Source organism: Dichomitus squalens, assembly GCF_000275845.1.
Source record: "Dichomitus squalens LYAD-421 SS1 unplaced genomic scaffold DICSQscaffold_81, whole genome shotgun sequence".
Taxonomy (NCBI): domain Eukaryota; kingdom Fungi; phylum Basidiomycota; class Agaricomycetes; order Polyporales; family Polyporaceae; genus Dichomitus; species Dichomitus squalens.
Window position 1 is genome coordinate 43020 of NW_006766963.1, and position 20200 is coordinate 63219.

General features: G+C 52.9%; 7 protein-coding genes across 7 annotated transcripts; 5 read left to right on the forward strand and 2 right to left on the reverse strand.

Moving 5' to 3' along the window:
* Positions 1-1704: 1704 nt before the first annotated feature.
* On the forward strand, positions 1705-7411 carry DICSQDRAFT_183908 (Oligoxyloglucan reducing end-specific cellobiohydrolase; the record flags this gene model as incomplete). The annotated part of the gene is made up of 17 exons (XM_007370933.1): positions 1705-1842; positions 1905-2039; positions 2102-2305; positions 2598-3288; positions 3343-3706; positions 3765-4005; positions 4058-4167; positions 4221-4405; positions 4461-4495; positions 4549-5190; positions 5242-5340; positions 5392-5671; positions 5734-5804; positions 5863-6405; positions 6463-6572; positions 6634-6936; positions 6992-7411. 17 exons carry the CDS (start codon positions 1705-1707, stop codon positions 7224-7226), a joined length of 4386 nt encoding a protein of 1461 aa, XP_007370995.1. The 3' UTR covers positions 7227-7411.
* Positions 7412-7648: 237 nt separating this feature from the next.
* DICSQDRAFT_113288 (uncharacterized protein) lies at positions 7649-9104 on the reverse strand (the record flags this gene model as incomplete). Its single annotated transcript, XM_007370934.1, has 5 exons — positions 7649-8026; positions 8076-8388; positions 8440-8477; positions 8530-8799; positions 8856-9104. The coding sequence occupies 5 exons, from the start codon at positions 9102-9104 to the stop codon at positions 7784-7786; spliced, it is 1113 nt and encodes a 370-aa protein (XP_007370996.1). The 3' UTR covers positions 7649-7783.
* A 185-nt stretch (positions 9105-9289) lies between these two features.
* On the forward strand, positions 9290-10845 carry DICSQDRAFT_141370 (uncharacterized protein). The gene is made up of 4 exons (XM_007370935.1): positions 9290-9627; positions 9683-9830; positions 9888-9996; positions 10062-10845. Exons 1-4 carry the CDS (start codon positions 9392-9394, stop codon positions 10565-10567), a joined length of 999 nt encoding a protein of 332 aa, XP_007370997.1. The 5' UTR covers positions 9290-9391; the 3' UTR covers positions 10568-10845.
* A 585-nt stretch (positions 10846-11430) lies between these two features.
* Positions 11431-12890, reverse strand: DICSQDRAFT_183909 (uncharacterized protein). Its single transcript, XM_007370936.1, has 6 exons — positions 12648-12890; positions 12320-12525; positions 12232-12269; positions 11869-12181; positions 11566-11819; positions 11431-11507 (listed from the first exon to the last, which is right to left on the reverse strand). Exons 2-5 carry the CDS (start codon positions 12404-12406, stop codon positions 11577-11579), a joined length of 681 nt encoding a protein of 226 aa, XP_007370998.1. The 5' UTR covers positions 12407-12525; positions 12648-12890; the 3' UTR covers positions 11431-11507; positions 11566-11576.
* Positions 12891-13724: 834 nt separating this feature from the next.
* Positions 13725-14390, forward strand: DICSQDRAFT_150518 (uncharacterized protein; the record flags this gene model as incomplete). The annotated part of the gene is made up of 2 exons (XM_007370937.1): positions 13725-13818; positions 13876-14390. The coding sequence occupies 2 exons, from the start codon at positions 13725-13727 to the stop codon at positions 14388-14390; spliced, it is 609 nt and encodes a 202-aa protein (XP_007370999.1).
* A 1818-nt stretch (positions 14391-16208) lies between these two features.
* On the forward strand, positions 16209-17577 carry DICSQDRAFT_183910 (uncharacterized protein; the record flags this gene model as incomplete). Its single annotated transcript, XM_007370938.1, has 7 exons — positions 16209-16368; positions 16426-16866; positions 16925-16959; positions 17015-17192; positions 17240-17301; positions 17360-17454; positions 17515-17577. Coding segments are annotated over exons 2-7 (492 nt in total), but the record flags the coding sequence as incomplete, so codon positions are not given.
* An 8-nt stretch (positions 17578-17585) lies between these two features.
* On the forward strand, positions 17586-18549 carry DICSQDRAFT_141374 (uncharacterized protein). The gene is made up of 6 exons (XM_007370939.1): positions 17586-17653; positions 17792-17854; positions 17907-17922; positions 17973-18021; positions 18075-18130; positions 18183-18549. Exons 2-6 carry the CDS (start codon positions 17806-17808, stop codon positions 18451-18453), a joined length of 441 nt encoding a protein of 146 aa, XP_007371001.1. The 5' UTR covers positions 17586-17653; positions 17792-17805; the 3' UTR covers positions 18454-18549.
* Positions 18550-20200: the final 1651 nt, after the last annotated feature.

Consider the following 20200-nt stretch of genomic DNA (forward strand, 5'->3'; position numbering starts at 1 on the left):
AAGTCCTCATCGGGGTTTGGTTTAGCATGTCTTGCGAGCGACCGCTTGCCGCTTCTTTACTTCTATCGTAACTGCTGATCTACAAAAATTACTCCACCTTCGAATGTCCAACCAGACCAAAAACCTGGCCATATCACCCGGCCACCTGCTGCTGCCTCTGGCACGAAGACCGGGAATGGAGTGCGCCGTGTCTTGATGAACTGAATACATCGCTCTGTAGGCCCGAAAGCTGTAACGAGGCATAGTAGGGGAAGAACAACGCGGCACACGGAAGAGAAACCATCGCGCGAGGATGCGTAGAATACCTAATTCTGATATCATAGACGCCCGAAGGCCTGGCCGATCGACCCGTAGACTTTTACTAGAAACGTGGGATTCCCTTCCACCGGATCGCTGCAGAACCGCTGGTCGAACCGTCCTCCGAAACGCCATCTTTGACCACCTCTATCAATTATCACCTTCGTTGCATAGACCGGTCGGAGGCTTGGCCGCCGAATCCTTGGGTATCGGTTGCATTCCTCACGCCCATCTCGGTCCGGCAAACATCCATGGTGCCTGCAGTACAAAAGTGTAGCATTTGCCTGTACATGCACCCGAAGAAGATTTGTTTTGTACTCTGGGGCGGACCACTTTGTCATCGGGGACGATAGCTCGCTTAAATAAAAGTCGGGTCATATAAGGAAGTTTTGGAGTGTCCCGAGGACCCAGGCTAACACGATAACAAGCTGAGGAGCTCTCCTCGAGCTCCCTTTCTCCTTGCCACTAAAACTTCAGATACAGTAGAGATGATAGCCGTGATGAGGTCTATCGATCCCGATTTCATTCCAGAGAGGACAGGAGAACTCACGCTGGCGAAAGCAAGCAAGTGTCCCGATGACCAGTGCACAAGACCATTCGGTGGGCGGCCGGCCGCCTATAGGTGAGATCGCGAGGACATTGCGCGATCTACAACGAGAGATGACTTCTCTCATATGACACGCCTTCATCAAGTGCTCCAGCTAGCAATGAGGCGTAATCTCCAGATGCTTGCTGTTGACCGGGCTTCAGCAGAATCCGTGGGATTACAGAGAGATCCGGCACAATCGTGGAGATACCTTCAAAGGCCAAGTCAACTATGGGATACGCAAGAACGAGTAGTGTGTTGTGAGGATACACGGAATGTTGGCCACATCTGACAATACATGATTTCGTAGAATTTGTGGCAACCTGAGTATAGACGACAGATTATGAGCGAGAGTAAAATGTTTCTACCAACGCTAGATACAAAAAGCTTCACGAACAAAGGGTTCCAAGGAATGACGGGTCTTGGTTGACTGGGAGCAACCATGAACATAGACGCGGCGGGGGTGTGCAGGTACGCAACACAGCATCCCCTCACCTGCCCGAGGTATTGTGATCCGTGCAAGTATTTATCGGTCGGGGGTTGCAACGCGGTCGACAAGGGGTATCTTGGCGAGGTCTATACGTTGATGTGACGGCAGTGAAAGTGTAGAAGTATCCCAGAAGCAAGAGCATGAAAGTATGATGCTGTTCTAATCGGTAAGTAAGTTTATTTACCCCAGAAATACGGCATGCTAAAGGGTGGGATAGTGTACAGCATATGCGGCTTAGATCAATTAATCAGTTCCTTACCAAGTTCCACGTAGCTCCTTCCGCCACCACTTAACTGTGCTCGCTGTGCAGCGCAGCGGGCAACACTTGGCCATGGCCATCCACCATAGGGCCCTCTTACTACTCTTGAGCGTAGCCTCCTGGCTACTGCTCGCCGCTGGCCAGCCCCAGCACACCATCAGCCGCTTCGAAAACCTGCCGGCAAGGCTCTTCTTCTTCGATGATACTACGGTGAGCGCACCGCGTGGCCCGCATGACACCCCCTCCCATTCGGCTCATTGACCCTTGCCTAGAGTGTCATCTACCACGACGTCGTGAAAGGAACGGTGTACACCTCTCCGGATGAGGGCAAGTCGTGGGGCATCGCGGACGGGGTCCCGGAGGGCAAGGCGGCCATGGTCATTGAGCATCCATTCGACAACCGATTGGTGCGTACGCTTGTGCATCCAGAATGTGTCGGTGGCTAGACCGCATGGCTCGCGTCTTGTAGGCATTCATTCTCACGAGGGGGAAGAACCACTACCGAACACTAGACCGCGGCAAGACATGGCAGAACTTTGACATGCCGCTCTCCCCCGCATTAATCGGGAGACCGCTCTCCTTCCATTCGGACCCGGCAAAGTGGGGCTACATCCTCTACCAAGGAACAGTATGCGACAATAACGGCGGATGGGGGGATTCGTGCCACGACGAGGTGCGTTTTGTTTCTGTGTTGGTGCATCCCCGAGCCCCCCTTTCCACGCGACGCGGTCCATGAGTCAAAGTGTGCTTGTGCGCGCTCCTTTTCCGGCTGCAATCTGCCAATTTGACACGCTGCGTCGCGATACCTTCGAACGTATCTGATTGTAGGCGGAGTGTCGCGGCGCTGCGGTCATGATGTGGGACACCCGCGCATCGCGGTGGCGCGTCTACAACACGTACAGTCCGGGAGGCATTGTTTTCCACATACATTTGGTACATTACGATCTGGCTGATGCGCTCCCTAGACCTACTACACAAAGGACGCGTTCACCAGTGACGCGAGACTTCTCTTCGCGGACTCGTCTCGCTGCCAATTCGCTCACAGCAGCAAGGACTTCAAACATGACGCGCACGAAGACCTCATCTACTGCGTGGGCTTCGAAGCTTCCGACTCGACCGGCAGCCACAGGCTGTCTTCCAGCCGTCTCTTCTCTTCCACGAACTTCTTCGAGACCGAGAGAAGGCTCGAGGACCTCGGCGCAGGAAAGAATGCCCGCGGCATCGTCGCGTTCGCCATCGTTTCCAAGTTCGCAGTCGTTGCGCTGAAGGACTACTCGGAAGGCTCTAACGGGGATATGCTCCTGTACGTGACAGTGGATACGAAGACGTGGGCCAAGGCACGATTCCCGCACTCGTCGGAAGCGCGCCTGCGCGAGAACGCATACACTATTGTGGAGTCGACGACGCATTCGCTTGGAGTCGACGTGTTGACACACGACCAGAGCGCGATTGGGACGCTGTTCGTGAGCAATTCGAACGGGACGTTCTTCGTGGAGAGCTTGAAGGACACGAACCGGAACGAGGTGGGCTACGTCGACTTTGAACAGATATACGGAGTGGAGGGCGTCGGGATCGCGAACGTGGTGAGGAACGCGGCGGACGTCGAGGGGCGGCGTGCGCGGAAGGAGTTGCAGTCGCGCATCACGTTTGATGACGGTGGGTGCCTGTCATGGTGAGTGGATGGGCTGGTGCTCATGCTAGCGTGAACAGGACGGACGTGGTCACGTCTGAAGCCGCCACGGGAGGACGTGGATGGGCATCGGATCGGTTGCGCCCCCGAGGTTGACAGCTGCTCGCTGCACCTGCACTCTGTCACGCTCCCGCACAACTTCGGACGGGTGTTCTCGTCGCCTGCGCCTGGGTTTGTGATGGGCGTGGGGTCGATTGGGGAATACCTGCAGCCGTACGAGGAGTGCGACACGTTCCTGAGCACGGATGGCGGGGTCACCTGGAAGATGGTGCTCAAGGACGCGCACAAGTACGAGTTTGGTGATCAGGGCAGCTTGCTTGTCGTCGTAAACGACGAGGATGGCGACGACGTGATCCGCTACTCGACCGACTATGGCAAAAGCTGGTATGTCTGCCTGATCTCGTTGTTCGAATCCACGGCCGACATACTGTCTGGCACGCAGGAAAGAATACAACATTGGTATCCGCCTCCGCGCACGCATTTTGACCACGGTCGGAGATTCGACCTCTCAGAAGTTCCTTCTCGTTGGTCAGGTGGCTAGGAAGGACCAAATAGAAGGGCAAGGTCGCTATGCCGTTGTGTTCCTGGACTTTGCGACGCTCGACAGACGGAAATGCAGCAGTAGCGACTTCGAGGATTGGATAGCGCGTTCGGCAACGCATGAATGTCTCATGGGTCACAGGGTACGTGTCGGAACGGGGTTTCGCTAGGCGTGCAAGGCTCATCCACACACAGCAAGCATACACGCGTCGCAAGGCAGATGCAAACTGCTACGTCGGTGAGAAGTTCCGCGATCCTGTCCCTGTCGAGGAGGCGTGCCCGTGCACCGACGAGGATTACGAGTGGTATGTTGGAGTCGTCGTTTCCATGGTATCGTGGAACTGAGCATATGTTGCAGCGATTACAATTTCATCAAGGACGGGGCGGATTGTGTTCCTGCCGGACCCGAGCCTATTCCTGCGAACGTGTGTCGCGAGCCCCACGACACGTACATGGGATCGTCGGGGTACCGCAAGATTCCTGGCAACACCTGTCAAGGTGGCAAGAAGAAGGATGAGCCCAGATCCAAGCCTTGCAAGAACGGTAAGCGACGCAGCCGTCCACTTCATGAGTATGTCTCTGACGAAAATGATTGAAGCTCAACCAGCGGAGGGCGAGATCATCCACCAAACTGTGAGTATGTTCGGATATCCCCATCTTACTGATCACTTACAGTTTATTATCAGTTCGAGTTTTCCAGCCCGATCGTCCAGTATGCGTATTTCCGCGACTCGACCGTCATCTTGGTCCGGCTGTCAGACAACAGTGTCTGGCAGTCACCCAACGAGGGCTATACGTGGAACCAGATCGAACCAGGCGAAACGTTCGTTGCTTTCTACCACCATACATTTGCCTCCGACCGCGCCTACCTCATCACAAACGACAAGAAATACTGGTATACGACCGACACAGGCAAGACTTGGTTGCACATGTCGACCGAATCTGTCCCGAACACGTTTGGCCTGCCTGTCCTGCGCTTCCACCCGGACAGATCAGACTACCTCATCTGGACTGGTAATGAGGGCTGCGGCGGATTCGGGGAGAACTGTCACGCAACTGCATATTACTCGCTCGACAATGGGCGCAAGTGGACAAAGATTGAGGAGTACGTGCGAAACTGCGCGTGGGCGCGGGACGCGCAGCTGCGAGTCGACCCGAACCAGATCATCTGCGAGTCGTATAAGAACAAGCAGGGCAGCCAGCGGTACTTCGGGCTCGATAACCCGCTTGAGTTGATAAGTGGCGCGGACTTCTATAGGCAGAAGTCGAAGCTGTTCGACCACGTTGTCGGCTTCGCGAAGTTCTCCGAGTACCTCATCGTTGCTGAGGTAGGATGACGTTGCCTGGTGCTCAAAGAACTATACTCATTCATTCTGTAGTATCAAGCGCAGAAGCAGTCGTTGGATATCCAGGTCTCGCTTGACGGACGCAAATTTGCTTCGGGCGAGTTCCCACCCTCTATGCGCCCAGATCAACATGTAAGCCGGAACTTCTCACTATACCTTGCATTCTCTCATATTTTCGTTTAGGCATACACAATCCTCGAGTCCAGCACGGAGTCTGTCTTCTTGCATGTCACGACCTCCGAGCCTCCTGCACCGTATTGGGGCAACATCCTCAAGTCAAACTCGAACGGAACCTATTACGGTCTCTCAATTGACAACGTCAATCGCAACGACGCGGGATATGTCGACTTCGAGAAGATGGTTGGCCTTGACGGCATCGCGCTCATCAACGTGGTTTCTAATCCAACGGAAGCTCCACTGACCGGTCGTAAACTGCTGCAGACTCGGATCACGCATAATGATGGTGTGTTGCGTCCAGTTTTCGCTCCGGAGTGTTGTAGTAAGTACTAATGTACATCCTGCCAGGTGGTAGTTGGCGTCCTCTTGTTCCGCCTGCCACCGACTCCCTGGGAAACCGTTATGCATGTGATAGCACGGTGGGTGTTTTCAATGGCTGATTGTGGTAGCAAGATGTTGATGTCCGATTAACTTCAGAAATGCGCCCTTCACATCCATGGATACACGGAACGCTACGATGTCCGAGCGACCTACAGCACACCTTCAGTGCCTGGTATGTTGATGGCTGTCGGCAACGTCGGCGAGTCTCTCGACCCCTACGACCAGAGTGGCACATTCTTGAGCCGCGATGCTGGTTTCACTTGGCAGGAGGTCAACAAGGACGCACATCTCTGGGAATTTGGCGACTCAGGCTCCATTCTTGTGATGGCGAACGACGAAGGACCCACAGACCACATCTTGTTCAGTACAGATGAGGGTCTAAACTGGCGGGAGTACAAATTCACCGATGAGGCGATGCGTGTCAAGGCCATCATTACCGTGCCCTCAGACACAAGCCGGAGGTTCATCCTCATGGGGTTCTATCCTCGCGCCAGGAATACTGCCGTCGCGGTCCACGTCGACTTCTCATCCCTTACTCGGAAGCAGTGTCGTATTGACCTGGAAAAACCCAATGACGATGACTTTGAGCTGTGGAGCCCAGCTGAGAATCGTGACGAGCAGTGCTTGTTTGGTCGTCAGGTACTTTACCCCCTTCCTGTTGTATATCTGTTTGGTCGTCTCACTATGCTCTTACAGACGATATTCCACCGTCGCAAGCGCGATGCCAACTGCGTTGTCGGTAATGTTGAGAAGCAAGCGACGAAGATCGTGAAGAATTGCAAATGTACGGAGGCGGACTTCGAGTGGTGAGTGGGCTCACGGTTCATGCGCACTGGTTGTGGCTCGGTGACTAATTATGCGGAGTAGCGAGTTCAACCACGTCCGGAACGACGCTGGAGAATGTGTTCTTCTCCCGGGCCTGTCACCACGAGATCCGGACCCCAATGCCCAGTGTCGTGCAGAGGACGCCTGGTACGAATTAACCGCGTATCGCAAGATCCCATACTCGTCTTGCGAAGGCGGTGTACGTCTCGATCGTGGCGCCAAGCACACCTGCCCGGGCGTTGGTGGACACAGCGCGTTCTTCTGGCTGATGATTCTGTTCATCCCCGTCTGCTTCGCTGGTCTTGCGGGATACTACTACCTCAAGAAGGGCGGTTATGGCAGAGGGTATGTCCCTATCCAGACGGACTTTTGACTCGTGCTGATCATCAACATGATGTAGGGCGATCAGACTACCTGGAGGGGACGGAGCGTCACGATACTCGAGCGGCTCAGGCGTGCTTGACACTATCGCGAGTGTACCGTACTTCCTCATCGGCTTGGCGGGCGTCGCGTATGAGTGGGTTGCAGAAAAGTTCGACGCCGTTGCTATTCGACTGCAGGGACGCGGAGGGTACCGCAATCTGCCAGTCGACGAAGACGCGCAGATCTTGCGGTTCGAGGACGAGGAATCGTGAAGTCGGGGTTCAGAAGGGGGAGGGGACGTGGACTGCTCTGCCAATACACCTAGTCTGTTGTTTATTTAGTACTACCGTCTTTGCGCCATCGCAGCCTCTAATATTCTCGATACTCTGCCGGATAACCTTGGATGCCTGTATATAAGTACAAGAGGAACTGTATCATCTCTATCGTGGGCTTATTCATCGCAAGATCCTTGCGTGCAAACCTTGAGCTCCGTTGCCCAAGTCCTTTATCTGAGGCACCTGCGAGTTAACAGAACCCATATCGCAATCTTCTCCACGGAAATCTCCCGAGACTTGTGTTCGTGGTGGATTTTGGTGCGGATACCATATCTGACGTATTGTACAACGGAATGCTGACTGTGTGATTCGCGAATATCCTGAAACGATTCGTGATGCCGAATATATCAATAGTCGATGCGATATGGTGATACAGAGCAGAAATGTTACAAAGCGTGACGAGATAGCACAAAGACGACAAGCGGGACTGATCTCTGTGCATCAGCTGAACTCCGGAGTCGGTCGTGTCAGACAGCTGTTTACCAGGACAAGGGCTATGATATGAGACGGCGGAGTTGGTATATTCCTTCACGAGCCACAGCGACGGTGTCGTAGACGACTCGCTCCGGCGCGGACTCCGTGCGCGAGCGTAGCCTCCATCGCAGAAGTGTCTCATCGGTGCGACTGTAGATTGCTTCGAAGATGTGAAACGCTGCATCCGCAGTGGGTCGTTGTGTAGGGTCCTTCCACTTCATCATGTTGACCAGCGGCCGGATGAGGTCGAGTCCATGATACTTCTGAGGGACTGTCAGGGAAGAGACTTACAGGGAGGAGATAGAGTTTCACCGATATGAACTCCTTGTGATAGAGATTTCCGAGGGCGAACACATCCGCCCGGTACGCGTCGTAAGGGACCTCGTTTGACAACTCCGGGATTTCTTTGTCCCGACCTGTTCGACCAAGCACCAAGGGATCCTCCCCCTCCTCGAAAAATGCCGATAACCCGTAGTCAATATAGTAGTAGCGCACGCTACAATCAGATCTTGAGAGAGGCCGTGCGTCAATGGCGCCGTCGGGGAGAAACTCGGTTCTAACTGGGTGGTAGCCTTCGGGATAAAGCGATCTTCCGTCCATCATCACATTCGCGGCAGCGATATCACTAGATATCGTGGATGAGTATACGCTCCAAATCGAGAAGGTTTTGGCGAACCGATGAGCTACTCGACATTCGTGGAGAAAGCGCAAGCCCTCGAGCTGAGGTCAGTATTTGCTGGAGCCAAAAGTTATTATTTGGCAGTACCTCAAGGGATTGACGTATGAAGTCCATGACCTCGCCAATTGTACCGAATTCAGGGTCGTAAAATCGGCGTAAGTGGGGCATAACCATCAACGACATGTGTGGTTCTAGTGGGTCCTGGCGGATATCAAGAACAGGCACGCAATGATTCCGAGCGGATTGTTGCTCTGTAAGGTAACGAGCGATGTGCAACTCCCGCGTATCGTTCGGGGTTGACTTGATAGCCACTCGAAATTGATCTGAGCGGCGAGTAGCATCCATCACCCCCGGAGTCTGCACACGACGGGTGAGTGTGTGAATGAAGTGGAGGGACGCGACAAATCACATACAATCAGCATAATGGAGTCTTCGCAGAACATAGGATCCCTATTGGTGCCAATCCACGAAGGTTTCCAGTCTGGATGATACCTGGGTCGTAAGGTATAACCACAGCTGTCGAGGAAGAAATAGCGATCTTTCCAGTAGACCTCGCCGGGAAGCAACTTATACAAGCCATCTTCGGTGTCCTTTGCATGACGTGCAGCAGATTCTGCGTCAACATAAGCGTAGCGTGGTAGACGAGCGGGCGTAGCACTCATCGGACGGTGACTGGATGAACTTGTGAGAAGAACAAGTCTAAAGTTATTAAGCGCCAGAAAGGTCACGTTCTGTGTTGATGGGACCCGACAAAGGCTATACTATATTCGTGAGTTACTCGCTATGATATGTCCTCGTCTCTAGCATCGATGCACGTTGCAGCCTCATTCTTGTTCCCAAATGCTCCCACGGCTTCAGAATAAGAGGATAGCAAGGCGATGAGCGACTCGTTGCCCCCTGCCCCGAGTATCACTACTACCAGCTTAGCAGGCTTCAGAGCTCGTTCAACATGTCCAGCACTAGCAGCGCTGGATGGAACACCCTGAACATCCTCTCTGGAGCAATTAGCTTCTTGACCATCGTCTCTCTGATCTGGGCGTTCGTCCGGGACCAACACCCCGAGACCAGGATGAAGGAGTTGGAGTCCACTTTGAAGGACACCGAAGCACTCCTGCGGTCTCTTGTGGAAGAAGGATTGCTCGATCATCAACGGCATGTCCACCATTTCGAATCGCATCTTATATTGTATGCTTCCTTTCCGATCTGCACCGTTGTCTCTTCTGTACCAACATCGTCTCAGATACCGTTCTCGGACGGAGTCATTTCGTGAAGAAACCTGTATCGCCATAATTGACTGGCGCAAAGTCCTCAAAGCATGGCTCCAGGGGCTGTCAAAACGGATCGCCACCCTTTCCATGCAAGTCAAGCAAACTCGAGCCGAAATTTGCGTATGTACTAGACATCTGATGTGATGGGCGTCGTTAACCTACGATGTATTCATACAGGAGACCAGTGCCGAAGCGAGGTTGCAGTTAATGCAGCAACTTCCGGCCAACGAGTCACCGACATGGCATACGAACATCCTCAAGTTCTGGCGGCTTATGAGATCCTCACGTTCGTCAGACAATGTGTCATAGACCCCCTCTCGTGTTCTCTGACATGCTTCTGTCCCTGATCAGTGCGCATATGTTCTGCTACCAAGAGTGTAGATGGACCCACCAGTACGGTATCGGCCACTCCAGTGGCCGATGCTACCGTATCGCCCATTGGAGACGGCACCATGACGCTCATGGTCGGGGATTGTGCATGTGCGCACGTTCCTTCCCCTTCCCCTTCACCGACGTGTGAGGCATCATCTCAACGCTCTCGGCCCTCTTCCCGTGTGCTGGAAAGGGGTATAATCGATAACGGACACAGCGTGCGTACCGTGGTTTGTGGGCTCCGCCGCCTGGATCGAGAACTGGCCGCGCAAGGAATCGCGCACCCTCTCCTAACCGACCTCGTGCGAGCCACGAAGAAGTGGTCCCCTGCGTCAAGCCGGGCATCCTATCCCCGACGTTCACGCAGGAAGCGTAACTCTGTGTCTCGCGCAGACAATGCGGTGATTCTTTCGCCATTAATCAACGAGGCAGTTGCTGAGTCCGAAGAGCACTGGTTGGAGGAGGATACGGTGTGCGAGGCATAATTCGCACACACCGCCTCGAAGGCCGCGTGCTACTCATGACGTTAACCCGTTCCCGGGATAGCGAGTTGAGCTTCGCACTGTTTGCGAAGTATTTGTGATACGTCCTCACCTCGTCGGCTCCTCGCGACAATGTCCCCACATGTCGGTTATGTATGCGGAATTCTCTCGTCTCCTCTTCGCTTCGTCCTCTACCCAGTCTTCCCCTTCCTCATACCGCTTCATCCATTCCATCGTTTCACATATGTACTTTTCCTATATCTCCGACTTCCTCTTGTTCCTGTCCTCGCCGCTCTGTAACGTCGTGACCGCTTCTTGTATGTTGGTGAATACGCACTATATATGTGTCCCGTTGCCGTGGAAGAGAATGCCGTTACCTGTGTGAAACGCTGGAAAGTGACGACTAGAGATTGTATTCAGGGCATGCACTCTGAATCGCCGTCACTAGAAAGTGTGGCCATAACTGCCCGAACTCATCGTCTGGTAACCTTTGAACCTATTTCAGCGTCCTTTAGAAGCGTCCTTTTTATTTCACTGGCTCTTAAATCGTAGATTCATGGCGACACTAGGACATCGATGCGCGGTGATGGACGCGAAGCGCACATATCGTTTTGCGCACCTGAACAAAGGAGATCTGTCGCCCATATCCACAGAGTCGCTACCTGTTGACGACGATACTATCACTGAACTCGCAAACTTGATGACGAGATGGGTGACTTCGACAAAGTGGACAATTTAGATGGGGCCTGTTGTCAAGGACAGTGGATATCGGATGTCTAAGAGACTAAGTCTTCGTATGTCCAAGAGACCTTTTGCCAGGTCTCAATGCACGAACGCCTTGCAATGAATGATGGCTTGGGGTCAGTGGAGTGTAGAAGCGATATGGTGTTACAAGTAGCGATGTACAAAGCGTTACGAGACAGCAAAAAGACAGCGAGGCGCACTGATCTCCCCCGATAAGTTGAGCAGGGGTGCATCGACGAGCGTGCACGAGTGCTCACCAGGACTAGGGCTATGACATGAGACGGCGGAGTTGGTAGATCCCTTCCCGCGCAGCAGCGACAGTATCGTAAACGACTCGTTCGGGCGCGGACTCCGTGCGCGAGCGAAGTCTCCAGCGCAAGAGTGTCTCGTCGGTGCGGCTGTAAATCGATTCGAAGATGTGGTATGCGGCGTCCGCAGTCGGCCGCTGGGCAGGGTCCTTCCACTTCATCATGCTGACCAGAGGCTGGATGAGTTCGAGGCCGTGATACCTCTGCTAGAGCGATTAGGGTGAAGATATATACTCTCAAAAGTGATCGTACCGAGATGAACTCCTTGTAGTAGAGATTTCCGAGTGCAAAGACGTCCGCGCGATATGCGTCGTAGGGGACCTCGTTCGACAACTCGGGGATCTCCTTGTCGCGGCCTGTACGTCCCAATACTAGTGGAGGCTTCCCCTCTTCGAACAAAGTTGATAGACCGAAGTCGATGTAATAGTACCGCACGTTGCATTCGGACCGTGAGAGTGGACGTGCATCTACTATACCATCTGGCGCATAGTCAATCCTGACTGGATGGTGTCCTTCTGGGTACAAGGATCTTGAATCCATCATAACGTTTGCTGCGGCGATGTCCCTGTAACAGTTGTATCAGCAGATGTCTGAGATCAAGAGTACATAACAAACCGATGTGCAACTCGACAATCGTGGAGAAAGCGCAGACCCTGTAGATGAAGGAAGAATGGTGTTACGTCAGACTTAAGACAACACTCACATCGAGTGACTGCCGTATAAAATCCATGACCTCGTCGATAGTACCAAAGTCGGGGCTGTTGAAGCGGCGCAGGTAAGGCATGACCATTAGTGCTATGTTAGGTTCGAGGGGGTCTTGAAAAACGTCGAGGATCGGCACGCAATGATTTCGATCCGAATGTTGTTCTGTGAGGTAGCGCGCAATGTGCAGTTCCTTTGTGTTGTCCACTGTGGATTTTATGGAGACAAGGAAATTGTCCGTGCGCCGAGTAGCATCAATCACATTCGGGATTTAGATGGAGCCAGTCAGCGATTCACCCATGGTTGTATGATCGGATAAACTGACATACAATGAGGCCTATTGAATCCCCGCAGAACATTGGATTTCGATCTGTGCCTATCCACGAAGGTTTCCAATCCGGATGGTACCTGGACCGAAGAGAGTAACCACGGCCGTCGAGGAAGAAGTAGCGATCTTTCCAATATATCTCGCCTGGAAGCAGGTCGTATACGCCAGCTGCAGTATTCTTAGCGTGTCGGGCGGCAGATTCAGGGGTGACATATGCGTAGCGCGGAAGGCGAGTGGGACTTTTGCTCATGGGGCGATGACCACGATGAACTTGCGAAGACAACTTTCACGATCAAGACACTTGCAATTGACTCGGACTCCGGAAACGTCAGGATGCAATAGACGCCCACTCTTCCATTTATGGTCAAGCCGTTCAAGCTGCGTGTCGTCCGAGGCCGGCCACGGTCAGTACGCGTTATCCTTCGGTCTCGTCCTCGTTGCAGCCTCGTTGTTTGACCTGCGTGATCTCCACGAGAGACACATATAAGCCGTTGAGAACGGGCGGTACCATGATCCCCCTTTCTTTCTTGTCTTCTTGCAGAGCTACGAGATTCTCCCAGGATGTCCGACAGCGACGTTGGCGCCAATATCTGGAACATAGTATCAAGCGCAATTGGTGTTTTGGCTTTCGTATGTGGTATGTAGAGGCTGGTAAAAGACCAGAACCCCGAGACGAAGCTTGTGGAGCTGGAGACGACGCTCAAGGACACCGAGATATTGTTCCGCTCCGTCGTCGAGGAGGGTTTGCTTCATCCCATCCGCCACGTTCCTCATTTTGAATTACATCTCACATCGTGCGCATCGCAGTCGTGAATTGCATTCCCCTTCGTACACTGAAAGCGATTTAGGTTTCGTACTCAGGCGGATACCTTCCGGGAAGAGACATTCATCGCCTCCGTCGCATGGCGCAAGCTGGTAGCGGCATGGTTCAATGGGCTATCGAGAGAGATCGGGTCTCTCTGCAAGCAAGTGAGGGAACTTCGTGCGAACATATGCGTGAGTTCCAATATAATCGGAACCACCAGCTCCAACTGATGTCGTTCTACTGCATTGAAAGGAAACCAGTGCCGAAGTGAGGATGCAGCTCCTGCAGGGACGTTCGAATGAAACCTTGCCTCCTCGTTCGCGGCGTGCGAGATTTGCGAGACTTCTGCGACGTCTTGCCTGCATAGGTGAGTGTCATATGACCACCCGCCCTCTAGACGAGCCTAATGATACATCGGGTTCAGCTCACAGGAAGTCCGTTGCTGAGGTCACTGATGTAACGACACAGACGACGTCTTGCCCTGCGACAGCTGGTACTATTGTCTCTCCAGTAGCGGCCGGAGTGAGAGGGACATCCGTTGTCGAGACAGTGATGTGCCCACCGGTTATGGCATGCGATCCCGTTCTACCTATCCCACAGTCGTCCATCCCACGGTCCCAGTCACGGCGCGCTTCTCCCCGTTTGTCTGGCACTGCCATACATATCAAAGAGTTCGACGCCTGTTCTCTCATCAACGCGATCCGTCGTGTGGATCGAAGGCTGGCGTCCCAGAGCCTGACGCGGCATCCGTCCCGATTCGTGCGGGGGACGAAGAAACGGTGGTCCCCTGCGTCCAGCAAGGCGTCCTATGCCCACCCTTCGCGCACGCAGCGTGGCTCGCTGCTCTCTACAGAGCACACGGTAACTCTATCACCCACGCAAGGCCCTGGTGTCGATTGTGACAGCGATTGGTCGGAAGATACGATGTGCGAGGCGTAACTCGCCCATTTGGTGACGTTCACCGTGCGATCAGCACGCGTAACCTTGCGCTCGACCAGCATGTTAAACTTCGCATGGTTTGCGGAGTATGCCATGATAACGTCCTCACGACCTCCTCTCTCATCGATGCTCTCCTCGCGCGTCGATTACACTTACCTCCTCTCGCATGTGATCCTCTCCGCTACATGCTCGTTCTTTCGACCTCTCTCCTCTTCGCAATGCTGTTCCGGTTCTCTCCATGTAATCCCTTCTTGTCGACCGTGTACATGCCCATCCATTTCCCCGCCTTCCCGTCAACGATACGCCTGACGTTGATCGCTGATCTGAAGTGATAACGATCCTGTACGATGGGCTATTAATGTCGTCGATGTATATGCCTCAATCATTTATTGTTCTAACAGCAATTCGCAGTACGACATTCTGTTCATGGCTGAAGCGGTCAACAATCAGTAATGACGAGTACATATGAGTGTGTGTATGACTCACTATAGCCTCACGTATCACGCAGTACCTGAGGTAGGTCCCACCTTGTTCGGGTCAACCATTCGCTCCTCCGTCTCCAACGTCCCTCCAAACGGCAATTCCGAAACCATGATGATAGGTTCAGCGGAGATTGTCGTCTCGTGTTCTCCGAACGCCTGCCAATTGTTGACGGGAATGATGAAGGCGTTGAGAAAATGAGGAATGTGCGTCTCACAGGGCCCCTAGCCACCACCTCCTACCCTCCAGGACGCTAAGATGTATGGGGCGGGTTACGAGACCTACTCGGAAATAGAATACTGGAAATAGGGAGCCATAGCAAGCAGGCGGGTAGGTGCACGGAACGCTAGGGTCGCTGGTTGCCATACCACCTACCCCAAAGATATCGATCGAGCATATGGCGCTCTCTGTCCGACCGCGCATGCTGGTTCAAGTTACTAAAAGGATGATCTGAACACCGGGAGAGCGGAACAAGCGGCATACTAGGTGGCGCCCGCGACATATTTTGCGTTCATCTCCTTGTACAGGAGCGAAAACGTGCGAAAGGCGGTGTACTCCTCTGATGCATCAAAGGTCTTCTCGTTCCATTCAGGAATTATCTTGCTAAACTGTCCAGACTACAACTAGAGTCCCGCCAGTTTCCGTGGATACCGCATGCTTTGAAACCCCCATTAGCGTTTGCTCGGGCTTACCCGAGCAAACGCTTAGAAAGATGGATAGTCAAGACCAAGAACGTACACGCAGATCCTATTGACATGGTATGAGCCACCGGCCAGATTCGCAAGCTGATCTCCGGTATGTGGATGGAATCTGGCGGTCAAAGTACCTCGACCATATATACTGAAGCGGCTAGAGGTCTTTATCAGGTTCCAGCTCTCAATAGGACATGACGTGGCTGAAGCGGGCTGCAGTGGCAGATCTCAGGTGTATCCAGGAAAAGCCAGAAAGAGTGGCCATTACATGTCGACCGAGGGTTCAGTACTTCAGTATAGACAGCTAGCTCAGTACAGTTGAATATCTAATAATGAATAATGTCGGTAGGCCCGTTTTCGACCGATTTTCTATTCATTATAGGATTTATGCATTATGAGATGCAGGTTTGGCGGTGAAGCGCCCATGCGGTGAGCCCTCGACCTATTCATTATGAGATAATATTCATTATTAGAGTATTCATTATTAGATATTCAACTGTAGACGTCAAGAGGCGAGAGCAAAGTCCCGTGAGGCGCCTGCTAGGATGCTTATGTAAGTGATCGGGATACGGAGTCGTCCATGCCAGCAGCCGACAGCAGGCTCTAAGTTCGCAGCTGTTGTGGTGCCATGAGTTGCTCTAGATCTACGTCGCGCTTCTCAACCGAAAACTCACAAAACACCTGTGTATAGGAGATTTCTCACTGACTAGAGATATTCAGTAGCAACAAGTTGCTAGTGCGGTGTGCACGAACCGCCTACCTCTTTGGCGCAGTCAGGCTCTCGCTCGCTTCCTGCAGAGTTTGAGGTATGTCAGTCCGAGTGCGCCCAGGTCCAACAAATATACTCATGCTCCTCCGAATAGCATGAATACCCTACGTCAGAATGAGGTTCTGGCGTGAGTGATAGTGGAATCTACCGCTCTGATCTATAGCGGAGTGAAAGCCATGACCCGTCTTTCCTCGGGCACCCCGGAGTGTAGAAGATTCAGCCGATATTCTCCGACAGCTGCCCTCGTATTCTGGGAACCCCATGGACCATGTCATGGACAGCATCGCAGTCTCATCGCGACCGCCGCTTCATTTGGGAGGTTTACGTATACGTAGGCTATGTACTGACGGCGCTAGCTCGAAAGAAAGCAACTGCATTGCCGGAAATACAGTGCTTCGCTGGGTTGCCCTGGGCGTATAAATGGTCAACGGCACTGGGAACATTCCCCACCCTTCTGCGTCCGTGCCTACCAAACTATGGAGTCTTATGGTCTGTCTATGGCGGCCGCAGGCATTGTGCCTACATATGACAGTCTGTCAGTTTCTTCCTCGCATTCGCTCGTCCAGACCAGATGAGACTGACTCAATCCTTAGTGCCATCAATTCCTACGGCCGTGTCGCTTCTGCGGGTGTGAACAGTCGTCAATAAACACCTGCTCTAGGCAATTCTGACATGCTTCGCAGCTTTCATTGTCTACGACTACAGCATTACATTCGACAAAGAAGTCGAGATGTTCTGGCAGGATATGTATTCAAAGAAGAAGCTCACAGGGGCAACTGCGCTGTTCCTGGTCAACCGATACCTCGTCCTCATCCTCAGGATAGCGAACTTGGTCGGATTTGTTCCTATGACGGACCAGAAGTATGTGCGTGGCTTCACGAGGGGGCCATACACTGACTGCGGATTAGATGTGCACTCGCGACTCGGGTGGCCTTAGCTTTCACTCTACTACAATACATCCCCTGGGCAGGTGAGCTTGTGGTGAACGCCGTCGCACTCCGTTCGAAGGCCCACATATGTGGCTCCAGCTTTTGCGGCTATGCGGGCATACGCGCTGAGTCGAAACAAACCCTTGTCCGCGTTGATTTTGGTGCTATCAATGACAACAACCGGAATCAATATGGTACGTGCCCTGGATAGGATATGGCTCGATATTACTATCGCTCATGATCGGCTACTGTAGTCTTTGTTTCCTTTCGGCTTCACAGGCTATGTCGATCCCATCTTTGGATGCACGGTTATCGACCCCATCCCACTCAAATTGTCTAGGACGTGAGCGGCTTAATTGTCCAAATCGCCATAACCCTATTGACAAGTACCAGGTGTAAGGATGCCCCTTTGAGCCTAGCGTGATGACAAGCACTGATCACGCCAACCAGTCGTCATCATATGCCGAACATGCTTCATGCTCGCAGATGTTCTTCTCATTTTGATCACCTGGCTCACCATTTCCTGGAAAGGCCTGGTGGATAGTATGAGTCGCAAAGACGTCTTAAATCTTGCCGAAGTGATGCTTCGCAACGGTTGGTGGTTCATTCTTCCACATTTGCTTCCTAGCTGATAGGAATGTTCTAGGTACTACATACTTCGTGTGAGATGGACTGCCTCGCGCCTTCGGCATGTGTCTCACTGCTTCCATAGGGCTTTACTCATCCTACACTGTCTTCATTTGACACTGTCCCTGTGTTCGGTACCATTATTGCTCCTCGGGAACGCTTCATCTCATGCTGATGTCCATATCAGATCCACGTCGCTCTTCAAAGCCTGAGCTATGGCTATGTTACAATTTTTACCGAGGTGTACGTTGTCAGCTCATTTTCCCTGCGGACTGCTTGACAACGTGATCATCAGTGTCGAGGCGTCCCTTGTTTCCCGATTCCTGCTCGACCTACAGGCCGCGCATCGCCAAGCCTTAGACATGGAGTTCGGAAGCGAACAGGCCGCCGGAAATGACTTTGCCGATACACTGGTTTTCGGGCGTGCAGTCGGGTCGATGGATTCGGTGAGAGCACATAGCATGGATGGAGACCAGACGGTGGACCAACAAGTGCATGATGTCGAGGAGAGTCATGACGCATGGGAGGAGGACTGGGAAGCGAACTCAGACGCGGAGCGCGCATGATGGTTGCAGAGCGCTTCGGAATCAGGATAGGCTAGCGCTCGCTTGGACATCGACTGGACAAGGCTCGGTAATCCATCAAACACATCGATCACGATCCACCTGATTGTTCACAACTTCTTGGATTCTATGCCTCTAATACTTAGAGCAGGAGTGGGGCGAAGTATGAGTTAATGAAGCCGACGTTGTCAGGAAGTGCGACTGTTCCGATGTATCCGTCGGAGCGACTCGAACAACCTGGCGCCCATCCGCCCGTCAATCGGCGTATTCACCGCCTCCGGAGCGGCCATGCACGTCCTTGTCGTCAGGAATACCCTGTGAGGAGTGGTATAGACAGTCTTTCCGAGTACTTTAGAGATCGCATCATGCTCGCAGCGAGTAATGGGGACGGGAGAACTCAGGGAAGTCTGTACGAACGGACCTGTCAGTATGGCAAGGAGCCTTTGGTAAGAGATGCACTAGATTCAACTATGCAAAAACCTTGTCCTGCTTTGCAGAACTAAAGCACAGAACGTCGTATACCTCCCAAGCCCTTACGTCCCCACGTCCATACCGCTACAAGGAATTATCCCACTTGTCCAATTCCTCTGCAGGTCTGTGCATTGATTCCGGGTCCCTCTTCTGGGCAATGCTACCAGTGGATACCAATTTCTTCAACAGGGTCTTCGCGGGTCCTGAAACTCGATTGGTTGCGCACTGGCTGTGCCTATGCAGATCTGGGGGAGCACACGCATGCCAATCGTGAGGTTCGCTGCGAGTGTTTGGAACCTGGTATCGACTCGCGAGGAAGACCTGTAGTGGATATCCATGCCGGATGTGAAGCCGCTGTACGTAAGACATGTAGCGCGACGTGACTCGGAGGGAGGCACCTACTTCGAGAATCGCTGAGATATAATCGACCACCACTACAACCGCCGAGACTCACTGAGAGCTCCGCCCGGTAACGACAGTCCATAGATGATTGTGCAAGCAAGAGAAATACGGAACCTTTTCAACCGAGGCTTCACCGTCGTGCGCGATTCCGAATTGACCTTGTACATGAGCGCGAGGCCTAGTCATGACGGAGGGAGTGCTGGAGGGAACGTGAACCTGATAGCGAGAGGCTCGTCACAACGCAGAAAGAGCAACCTACTCTGCAAAGTACATCCGTGACTGTCACTAAACAGCGGTGGGAGATGAATGTACAGATCTTAAGAATGTAATACTCTAGCTTACGTCAGGGGCGTCACGATAGTAGCGTGCATGAAACGGAGTGACGAAGCAGAGTAGAAGCCCATATCATATTGACGTTGTGATTGCAAGTAAGGTTGCGACATCTCTCCACCCGGGCAAATAAATATTCGGTCCAATTCGGATCCACTGTGCGAGCAAGAAAACCATGCTACGGCACAGTGGTCGGTTGTAACGCGGCCTAGATGAGCAGCAGTAAGTATCAACGCAGACCTACTGGCACGATACACTGTAGCTGTGACCGATGATGATAGCACAGAAGACACGGTAACGCAGGGGGATGGCAAAACCGCCGAAGTGGATGTGCATTAGAGACTAAATATGTTTTATAGAGCGTGAGATAGGCAATGCAAACATGGGCAGACAGACGTGGCAATCGTATATGGTGCGTACGTGGTATCATGGGTCCGTGGCTGCGGCGTCGTGGTGCAGGGCGGGGCGGGAGACGTGGGAAGTGGATTGTGGGATGTGTGAGGTGTGAAGAGCGGGCAGCGGAAAGCAGGCAAAGCACTAGACACGA